Source organism: Mauremys mutica, chromosome 24 (genome assembly GCF_020497125.1).
Source record: "Mauremys mutica isolate MM-2020 ecotype Southern chromosome 24, ASM2049712v1, whole genome shotgun sequence".
Taxonomy (NCBI): Eukaryota; Metazoa; Chordata; order Testudines; family Geoemydidae; genus Mauremys; species Mauremys mutica.
Window position 1 is genome coordinate 807,410 of NC_059095.1, and position 13,129 is coordinate 820,538.

Here is a 13,129-nt window from a genome sequence, read left to right on the forward strand (position 1 = left end):
GGAGGGGCGACTGACAACATGGCTTAAGGGAATTAAAATCAACAAAAGGGGTGACTTTGCATCAAGGAGAAACACAAACAACTGTCACACAGAATGGCCCCCTCAAGGATTGAACTCAAAACCCTGGGTTTAGCAGGCCATTGATGTCACAAAACAAATCAGGTCAATTTCTTGTTTTGATCCACTCCATCCATCTTTTACATCTTAGGCTGGCAGCAGATGGCGCAGTACGACTGCTAGCCATCATCATCTCCTGGGTGCCCGGCAGAAAATGGGAATGACCTGGCTGAGTCACTCCCATGTCTGCTCAGGCGCCCCTGAGCGACCTCACCGAGGTTGGCTAAAAGAGCACCCAGGAGTACGACAACGATGGCTACCAATCATAATGCACCGTCTTCTGCCAAAAGGCAATGAGCTGCTGCTGTGTAGCAATGCAGTCCCATGTCTGCCAGCACCCAGGAGACGTATGGTGACGGTGAGCTGAACGGACTCCATGCTTGCCGTGGTATGGCGTCTGCTCAGGTAACCCAGGAAAAAAGGTGCAAAACCATTGTCTGCTGTTGCTTTCACGGAGGGAGGGAGGGAGAGGGATCCTGATGACATGTACCCAGAACCACCCGCGACACTGTTTTTGCCCCATCAGGCATTGGGATCTCAACCCAGAATTCTAATGGGCAGCGGAGACTGCGGGAACTGTGAGATAGCTACCCACAGTGCAACGCTCCAGAAGTCAACGCTAGCCTCGGTACTGTGGACGCAGTCCGCCGACTTAATGCATTTAGAGCATTTTGTGTGAGGACATGAACAATCGACTGTATAAAAACGATTTCTAAAAAAACAACTTCTATAAATTCGACCTAATTTCGTAGTGTAGACATACCCTTGGGTTGAGAGCACTGGTTCTCAACCAGGGGTACGCAGAGGTATTTTAGGGGGTACATCAACTCATCTAGATATTTGTCTAGTTTTACAACAGGCTACATAAAAAGCACTAGTGTAGTCAGTACAAACTAAAATTTCATACAGTGAGTTGTTTATACTGCTGCGTTTCAGTGTATCCTATATAGATGTACAATATTTATATTCCAATTGATTTATTTTATAATTATATGGTAAAAATGAGAAACTAAGCCATTTTTCAGTAATAGTGTGCTATGACACTTTTGTACTTTAATGTCTGATTTTGTAAGCACGTCGTTAAGTGAGGTGAAACTTGGGGTATGCAAGACAAATCAGAATCCTGCAAGGGGTACAGTAGTCTGGAAAGGTTCAGAGTCACTGGTTTAGCCTTACACCAGAAGCCAGATTTCCCTCTATCAGTTTTAATAGTGGAAGAGAGGAGAAAAAGTAAGGTGGAGATAGCTCAGATTGTTTCTAAAGAAAATAAACAAAGGGAGCCATTAACTTCTCCGCTTCCCCCACCCAGATTGAGGAGCACAATGGCCATGTGTTCACGAGCTACCAAGTGAGCATTCGGCAGTCATGTGAGCAGTGCTCGTCCTACATCTGGCCTATGGAGAAGGCCTGTCTTTGCAGTAGTAAGTGGAAATGGCTCATTCTTGCCATTTGGTTTTAAAAAATTGAAGATCCTTACAACTTTGGTGGGCACAGGCATAGCCTTGTTGGTGGGGGTCTGGGCTGGGAGCGCTCTGAAAGTGGTGGGGCCTGGGCAGGAAAGACCTTGCATGTGGGGGGCACCTGAACAAGTTGCCGTGGGGGTGCATGTGCAAGCTTGCCAGCCACTTCATGGAGCAGCAGCAACACCATCACTCAAAGAAACTACATGTCCCTTTTCTGTGGCTGAAGAGTTCAGGATGAGGTGAAATGAGGGAGGAAAACCTCATGACTACTTGGGTTTCCTAATGACTTGAAGTGATATTGGCATATCCCAACAGGAGCAGCCCTACAGCTAAGAATATTTTTCCATCTCCCATGGAGAGGGTAATGTGTATTTTGGGGAAAACTCCAGTATGCAGCTTATTCAGATTATATAGAGACTAACAGCAAATGGGAAACAGAGGAAACTCTGCATTTGAATCTGCTTTGATCTGTTAGTAACAGTCCCTCTCCTCTGTAGCCTGCAAATTGATTTGCCACAAGAAATGCATGTCCAAAACTCAGAGCTGCTGCACATCGCCCTGTGGAAAAAAGGTAAGAGAAGTCCTCCACTCAGAGTACACATGTGTAATGTGTTAGACCAACTGTTAGGCAGTGATGGCCTGATTATACCAACAACTGAAAATCTCACCCAGTGCCACAGCCCAGATGCCATTCTCACCAGTGGGCGTCTTGTGATCAAAAGTTAGTAACAAGCATGGCATAAAACATTCAGCTTTCATTTAGGTGTAGCAGAAGGTCCTAACTTAAATGAGTTTGTTAGCCTGGAAACAGAAATCCATATGACACTTGACCTGTATCAATTCCAGAACGAGCAAGGTGTAGACTCCCGTCACTTCGGAGTGTGTGTGAGTTCCTTAATTAGCGATAAGAATTCAGTCCCCGTTGTCATGGAGAAACTACTAGAGTATGTGGAGATGCATGGCCTCTACACAGAAGGAATCTACAGGAAATCAGGGTCAGCAAATCGCATGAGGGAGCTGAAACAGTTGCTGCAGACAGGTATGTCTAAATAATGCTGTCAACCTTTCCTGCTTCCCAGCACACAATTCAGCTGCTCTGCTATTCTGAGAGCATCTGTAAGACTATTTCTTATCAGAAAAACTGCTCTGTGCAGTATGGAGCCTGTATTACTGATTAGCTGGCTAATCTGTTCATGCTCATAAATACGTATCGTGCAGGCAAATTTTGAGTAGCCGCATGGGCTCCAGGGAAGTAGATACGCTAATGCTTGAATTCTTTGTAGGTGCCCTTCTTTGGGAGCTGATTGTGTGCATCAGAGGAATCAGATGGCTAAATCTAATAATTTTCTTTTCAGATCCAAATTCAGTGAAACTAGAGATTTATCCCATTCACACCATCACTGGCATCCTGAAGCAATGGCTGCGAGAGTTACCTGACCCACTCATGACTTTTGCACAGTACAGTGACTTTCTCCGAGCAGTAGGTGGGTTTTGTCAACAATTTGTAGAGCAATAGGAATGTTTTCACTTGTTCTGTCTTGGAGAAGGATTTAGTGTCCCGGCACTAACTCTATGTGTTATATGGCCTCTTCCTAGTCATCTCTACAGCAGTCACTAAAATTTGTCCTAGGAAACAGACGTTCCTGGGGAAAATCCATTTTTTGGCTTTCTGATGTCAAGATTCCTGTCTCACTTTTCAGAATAGCAGCATCTGCAATGACACTGCCCTTTCTTGTGGGGGGGAAATGTTAGTATATTAAGTGCAAAAAATGTGACCAGACCTGGAGTCTGACATTCCTTGCATTTGTCACTCTGTCCTTACCATGCCGTTACAAGCATGTGAAAAGGGGGGAACTAATACCATCTGGTGTGTGCTGTCGTCTCTCACTATAATAGAGTGAGTAAATGAAGTGACAGCCAAGGCTTCTGAAGTACTAAGCAACACAAGAGGTTCAGAGATGCGTTTAGCTTAAGATCCCCAAACATCTCCAAGAGCATTCAAATGTTCTGGCATTAATTGACTGGTGCTTTAGAACTTCTGTGAGCTCCTGAGTGTCTTGAGATCTTGCTGTGCTCGTCTCTTCTTATGCAGAGTTACCAGAAAAGCAGGAGCAACTCGTTGCCATTTACAGTGTCCTTGAACAGCTTCCACAAGCCAATCACAACACCCTGGAGCGACTCATCTTTCACCTTGTCAAGTAATGATCTTTCCTTTCCTTTGGGTTTTATCTGCGCTGGGTCCATTCTCTCTCTGGTGTCACTTTCCAATTACTGTTAAAAAGCCACGTAAACCAGAGATAAGTATATTCATCATGTGGAATTTTGAAGTTGTCTTGCAAGCCTTCTGACATCCTGACCCTTTTTGGGATCTGAGTGGGGATTTTCCTGCTTTTTGTGACTGACTGACATGACAAGGGTGAGAATTTAGGGTTGGGCAGTTTGTGTGCATGTGTGTGCTCCCTCTTTCCTGCAAGCCAGTCTAATTGTGTCAGGTGAGCCAAGCAGCATTAGCTCTGAGAGCATTGTAAATCCTGGTTGAGTGGTGGTGTGTTTGAGCAGCCTGGAATGCAGGGATTAGTGTGGTTGGATGGCAGATACTATGAGGATGTTAGCGCAGTTGAATGGCAGAAGCAACATGAGCACTGTAAATATCTGTAAGTGTTCTAGTGATGAGCTGGGGACTGCTGGCAGGGGGGCATGAAGTGGAAGGATCTGCTTTCAGCTGAGGGGACCTAAATAGGAACCTGAAAATAGAGTGATAACTGACTCACAAGAGAGGGGGCACAGAGTGGCTGGCCAAGGTACATCCAGGCTACCTCTGTCTACGTGGATTCATGTTCTCTTTCATGCAACAAGATGTAAAATTCACTTATTTTAAAAAAAGTTTCCCCAACCTCTTACGTGCATTGACCCTTCTGGAGCGTCCCCCCTCAGCTGCCATGCTGGGACACTAGCAAAGTTTGATCAGATCATTTGTTTTCTAGCAAGATTTACTAAGAAACTTTCATTTTGTTCCAAACATTGAATTTCAGAGTGGCTCTAATAGAAGACGTCAACCGTATGTCACCCAATGCTCTGGCCATTGTCTTTGCTCCATGTCTCCTGCGCTGCCCTGATAATTCTGACCCACTAACCAGTATGAAGGACGTCTCAAAGACAACCATGTAAGTCTCGGCACTTGGCTTGCTACAGAAGTCTGTATGGATCAAATTGCCCTTTCAACTGGTGTGTGTCTCTGGTGCTGTCATGTGCACCTTGTCTACCTCTTGCAGTTTGATCCATGTTAGAGCTATCCAAAGTAACAAACTTTGTTCGAGCCCTGTTGGCAGGATAGGCTGGCGGACTGAGTGCAGAATTAGGAGCCAGTAAATCCTGAATTCGAATCCTAGCTCTGCCACTGATTTCTGTGGCTTTGGCACAACAGGCCCCAATCTTGATGAGGATATCAGGGTACTATTGTAACTTTATTAATAATTAAGAGTCTTAACAATTCTGAATTCAAACTAATGCTAGAAAATGTTATAAATTTGATTCCTTTATTTGTGCTGCAAGCAGGGCTTGGATGGATGGAGGGGGATATGTACAGCATGATGGCATTAATCTGTATGTGTCAAATAAAAATCATAATTGGGCCAAAAAGTGGCACCATTCCTGTATAAACAGCTGTCCTACAGCTGTATTGAGATAGGAGCATTACTTACATGGCGTGGCACAGAAATTAAACACTGTCACTTGCCTACTTGGGAGCCCTTCAGCCTTTACCTTTGAGCCTCTCTTCTTGAGTTGTGCCCATATCCTCTTTGTGCTAATCACTGGCATCACTGCCTTACTGCAGCCCCTCTAGCTCTCTCTGCTTATCCCCACCCTTCCTACGTGGCTGGCCTTGGACCTGCCTCAGTCATTTTAAATAAAGAGCCAGAGCAGAAATGAAAGAAGTGTTTGAAAAATAATAAAGTGGTGACTTTTTCCAACTTCTGATTCAGTTTGCTCTTTCTGTGGGGCTGTAAAGGTGGAGAAGGGCAGTTGCGGGAACATTCTGTACCCACCAGTGTCTGTGCCGGAGCAGGGAGAGGACAGCGGGTAGAGGAAATAGAAATAGCTAGCGCTGTGGGTGATGCTTGTTCACTTACCATTGTTGCATGGAGACACAGTGTGCAAGGTTCTGGGTATCCAAGTACGAACATGTATCATCTGTAGCACTGCTTTTTGGTTGTGCCCAGTCCTGCTTGTCTGTGTAGACTCTTCCCCTGCACTCATACAGCACCACCCTCTAAAGAAAGTGCCTCTGGAGACTCTGGTTTGAGAGGGGGCCATCCACATGTGTGTCTAACATCCCTGAGCTGGGTGTATTCACTGGCAGTGTGCTGAAGATCTGTCCATACGTTAGTGACACATCTCATCCCCCATGGTTGTCCCCAAAGCATGTGTAAGTATCCAGGGAGCAGGTTGCTGAATGAACTCTTGCACTTTCACACAGGTGTGTGGAAATGCTAATAAAGGAGCAGATGAGAAAATACAAGATTAAAATGGATGAAATTAACCAGCTGGAAGCAGCTGAGAGCATTGCTTTCCGCCGACTCTCATTGCTCCGGCAGAACACGGTAAGTGCTACAATGAATAATAGCCCCACATCCAACAGGGGCTCTATCGTGGACTCCGTGGGGTGGGGGAAATGCACTATAGCCTCACCATTCCCAGCCTGCTCAGCTTGTCAAAGACCAAATGCTGGTTACTGACCTTGGATTATACTGAAAAGGGGGTTGGCCCAGTGTTGCAGTGGGAACTAGGCCTCTTCCCATGTGGAAGTCTGAGCTTGAATGAGCTCAATGCGCTGGGCAGGGAGCACCTCTTGATGATGTAAGTACAGAGAGCACCGGGCACCAGCCCAGCAACTCTGTAAGTAGGATTGTGAGGTGGTTGTGCCTGTTCAGTGCCAAGTAACCTACAGGGGATGCCTTCATTTCAGGGGATATGGTGATTCACTTGTTCAAAGTGTGCTCTCACTTTAGTCTCTGGTACTTCCATGAAAAGCTCAGCTATGCTGAGTGTGCCAAAGTCACCTTTCTGACAGCTTCCTGGATAGCTAGCTCTGCAATGGCATGGACGGTGATCAAAAGCATAATGTTTGGGGTGGGAGCAATCATAAATTATGTATATATTTGTGCATAGTACAAAGAGCTGATATCTTTTCTCTAAGGCACGGTGGTTTAGTATAAAACATGAGTCACCCACTCAGAAATCTGGATTCTATATCTAGTTCTGCTAGACTCCATGTGTGTCTTTGAGCAAGTCATGTCACCTCTCTGGGACTATTACCTCTTCTTTCAAGCAGGGGCAATGGTATTTGCCTCCCAAAAGGCATAGGTGCTGGAGCTACGGGTGCTGGGGCTTGAAGTGTTTTCCATGATATACAGAGTTTACAGTTTGGTTCAATGGCTCTCAGCCCCCCCACTATACACATTGTTCCAGCACCCCTGCCAAAAGGAGTGGTGTGAGGCTTTCCTAAGAAGTTGTGGAATGCAGAGAATTAAGGCCCTTGAATGGAAGAGGTGGGCCTACAACTTCTGGCTCCTAGCCCCAGTGTTCATTCTTCTCAGCTCAGGAGGGAGATCAGAGGGACGAGCATCCCTTTACCAGATCCTGGTTGACTGGGACTAGGGGACTCAAGAGATGAGTGTACAGCTTCAAGTGTGCATATAGTACAGGCTGCCAGCACTGGGATCGTTGTCAGAGTAGTAACTCCTGCCCATGCTACTGCCCATGTAAGAAGAGCAATTTCCAAATGTGGCACAATCAAAACAGAGCGTTACCAGGACACTTTCCTTTGTGAGGGCTATTTCCCTCCTTTTTTGGCACTAGAGTGGCTTTAAACAAATGTATCTCTCTCTATATATTTTTTGTATAATTACATAAGAACATAACGAGAAGACTGGGTCCATCTAGCCCAGTATCCTGTTTTCCGACAGTGGCCAATGCCAGGTGCCCCAGAGGGAATGAACAGAACAGGGAATCATCAAGTGATCCAACCCCTGTCACTCATTCCCGGCTTCTAGCAAATAGAGGCTAGGGACACCATCCCTGCCCTCCCTGGCTAATAGCCATTGATGGACCAACCTATCCTCCATGAATTTATCTAGTTCTTTTTTGAACCCTGTTATAGTCTTGGCCTTCACAACAATTAGTAAAAGTTAATTAATTTCCAGCTGTCTTAAATGGCTGAATAATTTTTGGGGGAAAGTAAAAAACAAAAAATCTGCTTTAAGCAGGAACCAGGCCTGGAAAAATTTCAGCCCAGGGGGTTGTGTGGGGGGGGAGAGTTTTACAAAGCTTTGAGTGACTGAAAATGGTGGTTATCATGGAAATGCTGAAGTAACCCTAACTATAGTCAGGGGCGGCTCTACCTTTTTGGCCGTGCCAAGCAGTCATGCGCGGGAGGCGCCCCGGAGCCGCGGGAGCAGTGGACCTCCCGCGGGCATGACTGCGGCAGGTCCGCCGGCCCAGCCTGCTGCCCCCCCGGGAAAGGGCCGCCCCACGCGCGTGCTTGCCGCGCTGGGGTCTGGAGCCGGCCCTAACTATAGTTGCTCTCATGGAAGTGGTACCACAAAACTTCCTAATTTAAAATGCAAAATGAAAAGCTCTTTGGGAACGTATCTGGAGGCCAGAGGTAGAAGTGTAGGGAGTGAACTGGAGTTAGGGAACTTGCTTTGAAACTGTTCTACATGTGGACCTAGGATTTGAGTCAGCCCATGTGAGAAGCTGACACACACCACTGTGTGTGCTTCCAGTGCTTTACAAGAGATTCCGTCAGTGTCAGACATGTGACCACTCCTACCCCAAAGGACTTGCAGTCTAACTGCACAAACAAAGGCTCTCAGTACCAAACAGAACTTGCAGTGAGTGAGACAACTTCACAATTCTTTGGTCTCATCGTGACATTGATTTTTTTATTTTTTTTTTAATTAAAGCAGAACTTCTCTCCAGACATCACTCTGGAGTTTTGCTTTAAAATCAATGGGATGAAGAGAGCCTTTTGTTTGGCAGTTAAATAGTGTTAGACAAGTATGTGTTAACCTTGCATGTCTGTTTTTAATCCTGGATGTAAGAATTGTGACAGCCAAGCAATGAGATTCCACATATGGACCTCAAGATAGTGGGCTTGTATTTGCTGATTCAAAGCCTGATACAGCTGGTCTGTGTGCCCTAGAAATCTGACATAAGTGAAAAATCAGTTAGAGTTTAAAAAAAACAAAAACCCAAAACCACCTAGATCTGTCTGACCTATAATAAGAATTAGAAAACTACTGATATGACTCCAGTTGATACTGCCAAAAAGTTGCCTTAACAGGTTAAAATATGTTCAATGGAGTAAGAAGGTCTTTGATAATGAAAGATCCAATATCTTTGTGCTTGGGTAGATCAAAATGTTTTTAAAACCTTAAATATTGCTTTTATGGAACATCCAAACACATACATTGCAAAATATGACAGTGATAGAACTATCGACATTACCATTAAGTCTGACATACAAAGTTTTAATGTAACTGTTCTGATCAGAAAAAACAATTTTCTGAAGTTACCATGATGTAGTGAATTTGGTCTTCATCTTTCTCTAGCTCTGGCCTGTAAAACTTGGGTTTTCTTCTCCTTATGAGGGGGTGCTGGTATGTACAAGACCTGATGTGTTTATAGTGCATGGTTAATTCTCCTATGGCACCACAGCATGATGGGATATTTGCTGCTTATTATAACTTATGTGGTATGAAATAGATTTCAAAACATTCCAGACTGCATGCATCATTGCAGCCCTTTCCCCAGAATGCATGTACTGCTACTCTCCAATGCCTTCCTCACTTCACTATTTCTTATTAATGAAGTTCTAACCTGTGCTCATACTGAATGGCACAAGAATTTGTAGTTAACTCTTACAGCTAAACAAGTGTTGGCAAACATACTCTCTACATTGAAAAACGTGAAAAAAGAAAAATGTTAAAATAAATCAGGTGAATTTAAACTTTCAAGGCAAATTAAAACTACTGTGTGACCTATTCAAACATATCTGTATATATGGAATGGATTACTAACACCCCCCTTCACTACCTCTGTGGGAGCCCTTCACTTGCCCTATCTTCGCCTGCCCATCTTTTATAACTAACTTTCTGTCCAGAGGTAGTGTGAGAGATCCTACTCCTGATCATGAAGCATGACACATCCAACTTTCTTACAGAGTAAAAGCCCCCAAGACAAGGGAAATGACAACAGCTTCCCTGAGCTCGGATCACTACAGGAGGAAGACGAGGTGTCTGATGTTGATAACCGGGAAAAGGAGATTCTGATAGAACGCATACAGTCAATAAAAGAGGAAAAGTGAGTCCCGGCTTCACATTTCTAATTAAATCCCATTGAGTTTATGCCTCGTGTCCTGGGAGGCAACACAGCATGCTGCTTTACTTCTGTATTGCATTTCAAACATAATTTACAAAGTCAGAATGGAGAAGAGGAGAGGCAGTAAAAGGTAACAGGCAAAGGAAATATTTTCAGATGAAATTTGGTGAGGTATAGGTCCAGGACTGCTTTGCTTCTAAACTCTGCTTTGCCTAGAATAGTTCATGTCAGTAGCATTGGTAAATATTGTAAGTCAGTGTCTTTCTGGAGTGCTATGATCTATATGTGTTTGATGCAGGGAAGACATAACTTACCGATTACCTGAGCTTGACCAGCAAGGCTCTGATGAGGAAAATCTAGACTCTGAGACCTCAGTGAGCACGGAGAGCCTGCCAGAGGACCGAATAGGGCGGCTGGATACTGAAGGTCAGTATTAAGGTAGTGTGTGCTCTTTTTTTTACCCTCTACATTATTTCATATTTTACATATTTTGTGACATCTGGTCAGAACCAGTCATGTCAATTTACATTTTTTAAAATGCACTTTAACTTCCAAATAGCTTTTTCTTTCTTTAAAGGAACCACGCTGTCTGAATTCCAGTGCCATGGTCAGTGCCCCAGTGTGCCTGCCAAAGACACTCGTGGAGGGCCCAGCATTTCTCTTTCACTGGCCTCTACATTCTCCTCAGTTACAAGGCGCAGACCATCATCAGTGCTGGTCAAGATGAAAGTCCCCTGCCGAAATCCAGTGATGCCGACGACAAATATAAAACTTCCGTATGGGATTCCCAAACTGACAGAATTCCAGGGAAGAATATCAGCTGAAGAGTCTCAGCCAGTGGTGAGACGGAGGGACCGGCTAGCAAGGCGAACTGATAAAATTCACTCCGTATACATTGCACAAGGATCTGTTGTGGCCCAAACTCAGGAACCTTTGGACGAATATGAACCAACAGCAAAAGTGAAGCGGAGGTTTTCAGACCCTTACTCACACATTTCATGCATAGATGAATGAAATATTTAAAATGTTGGAATTTTTTTTAAATTGGGACCACAACTTTTAGCTCTGCCCCTCCTTTAAGGATTGTGAACTTGTGCACTTGCCTTAAGAAGTCATTGGCGTCACAGTCTGGAACTCTCAGCACTCTAAGGGTTAAGCAGGGTTGCTTAAAACAAACAATATCCTGCTATTTGTAAACAAATTAAAAAACTGGTGGGGGAGGGGGAAAGTAGAATCGAAATCTGCTTTGGTCAGAGTAAAATACGGAGACTTGAGTCTGCAGGAAGACTCTAGTGACCTTAGTTTCTCCTGCTGTGCCTTTTTGTATTTGCTTACGATGGGCTCTAATAGGTCCGAAGGTGAATTAGAGTCCCTAAGTTTTGCCTTACTCCAGTTTTTTGTATGTTTTATGACAAATTCCTTTGTGGTTTACAGAACTGTTAATGTAATAGCCTTAACTGAGACCAAAAATGTATCAAAATGTTTATTAATACATTGCACTTTTTAAAAATCCTTGTGTTAGGTTATCAGTGTCCTACTGCTACAGTGTCTGCCCTTTCCAGAGAGCCCTTTAGTAGGAGAGAAGACACTTGATTCTGAGCAAAAGTAGATCTGCTTCCCTGAGATTTGGATGCCATTTCCTACCACTTTCATAAAAGGATTTGGAGAGGGTTCTGCAGGGTAAAATACCGATCACCAAAGTTCCTGTAATCATGCAATGTTTCTGAGAGTTCAGTGTTTTGCGTACAAGTATAACCGCATTGCTAAGCAAATGCAGTTGTTGCAGTGGGCAACTTTGTGCAAGGCTTTGTTCAGCATATGTTGTGTATCACAATGCTGCAAAAATCACTGAGGGTCAGGTATGAGAACATGCAGGCAGAAACAGCTTCTAAAACCTGGGCCTTGTGAGTCAGTCTTAGTTTACTGTTCAGTCTCTCCTCTGCCAATGTGAATTGTGAGTGTAGATGGGGCCAGCTGACTATCTGGCTGATATGAGGAACTCTGCTTACTGGCTCCAATCAGGAATCCGATCAATCTCCTCATTGTAGAGTGCCAAGCACTACATACATGTTTGTTAGAGCTGGTAGGAAGATGGAGCATTTTTCCCCATGGAAAATTTTGAATTTTTAGCAAAAAAACAAACTGAAAAAACCAACAAAATCACAACATTTTGATTTGGAAATGCTGTTATGGTGGCTCATGGGAATTGTAGTTTGGGTGCCTCAGTGCCATATTCCTTAAAGCCTGGTCTGATTATATCTCCCATGACACACTAGGGTGTCTTAGTGGGAAGGGTCAGGCCAGGCTCCAGCTTTTTTGCTGCCGCAAGCAGCAAAGCGGGGGGAAGGGAAAAGTCGCGATCGGCGGCACTTTGGTGGCTGCTCTACCGCACTGCTTCATTCTTTGGCAGCAATTTGGCGGCCGGTCCTTCCCTCTGAGAGGGACTGAGGGACCCACTGCCAAAGACCTGGACATGCTGCCCCTTTCCATTGGCCACCCCAAGCACCTGCTTCCTGCACTGGTGCCTGGAGCTGGCCCTGGCTCAGGCATTATAACAGTCACATAGCTGTAGGGCATCATGGGAGAAGAAGTCTAACTGGAGAGCCTGCCCCAGAGAGAAGAATGGAAGCACAGGAGACCCAAACTACAACTCTCATGTATTTCTGAATAGAAATCCTTCAGTTTTCAGACTTTCAATAAAAAAATCAGTTTTCCACAAAATGCAGATACTTTTTACAAAAAAATTATCTGAAAACCCAATTTTCCATGCAAAGAAGTCTTGATGGAGAACATTCAGCCAGTCCTGCTGCTTTATTATAATTAAATGTGCTGCTGTAACAATTAGTGATGAAGGAACCAACGTTCCACCCTGCATTTAGAGCTGCTGTTGAGTCAGTAGGGAGCGCACACTGACATAAAAAGGCACTCTGGTAGACCCTGGCACCTGGAGTTTGCAGCTCTAAAGCTTAGAGGTGAGCTGGAAAACTCAAGCAAGTTATTTCACTAACTTTACAAATAGGTGCTGAATGCCCCCATCAGCCAGGTAGGGCATCATGAACAAAAACTGTGCTGCTTTTTCTTTCTTGGCATATGACACAAAATTAGTGGGCATAATTTAAAAAACAAAACCTGTACCTCCCATCTGAGATCAAAACAGAATTAACCCC

At 44.4% G+C, this 13,129-nt stretch overlaps 1 protein-coding gene across 1 annotated transcript in view; it reads left to right on the forward strand.

The window, feature by feature from the left end:
• MYO9B (myosin IXB) overlaps nucleotides 1-12,335 on the forward strand; it is an 80,751-nt gene extending 68,416 nt beyond the window's left edge. Inside the window, exons 32-42 of the mRNA XM_044998515.1 lie at nucleotides 1,427-1,538; nucleotides 2,078-2,151; nucleotides 2,427-2,619; nucleotides 2,936-3,064; nucleotides 3,673-3,778; nucleotides 4,613-4,744; nucleotides 6,058-6,181; nucleotides 9,194-9,241; nucleotides 9,805-9,944; nucleotides 10,261-10,388; nucleotides 10,540-12,335. Coding sequence (XP_044854450.1) covers nucleotides 1,427-1,538; nucleotides 2,078-2,151; nucleotides 2,427-2,619; nucleotides 2,936-3,064; nucleotides 3,673-3,778; nucleotides 4,613-4,744; nucleotides 6,058-6,181; nucleotides 9,194-9,241; nucleotides 9,805-9,944; nucleotides 10,261-10,388; nucleotides 10,540-10,976 — 1,623 coding nt within the window. The 3' untranslated portion in view covers nucleotides 10,977-12,335. The remainder of the gene's footprint in view (nucleotides 1-1,426; nucleotides 1,539-2,077; nucleotides 2,152-2,426; nucleotides 2,620-2,935; nucleotides 3,065-3,672; nucleotides 3,779-4,612; nucleotides 4,745-6,057; nucleotides 6,182-9,193; nucleotides 9,242-9,804; nucleotides 9,945-10,260; nucleotides 10,389-10,539) is intronic.
• The last annotated feature ends 794 nt before the right edge of the window (nucleotides 12,336-13,129 follow it).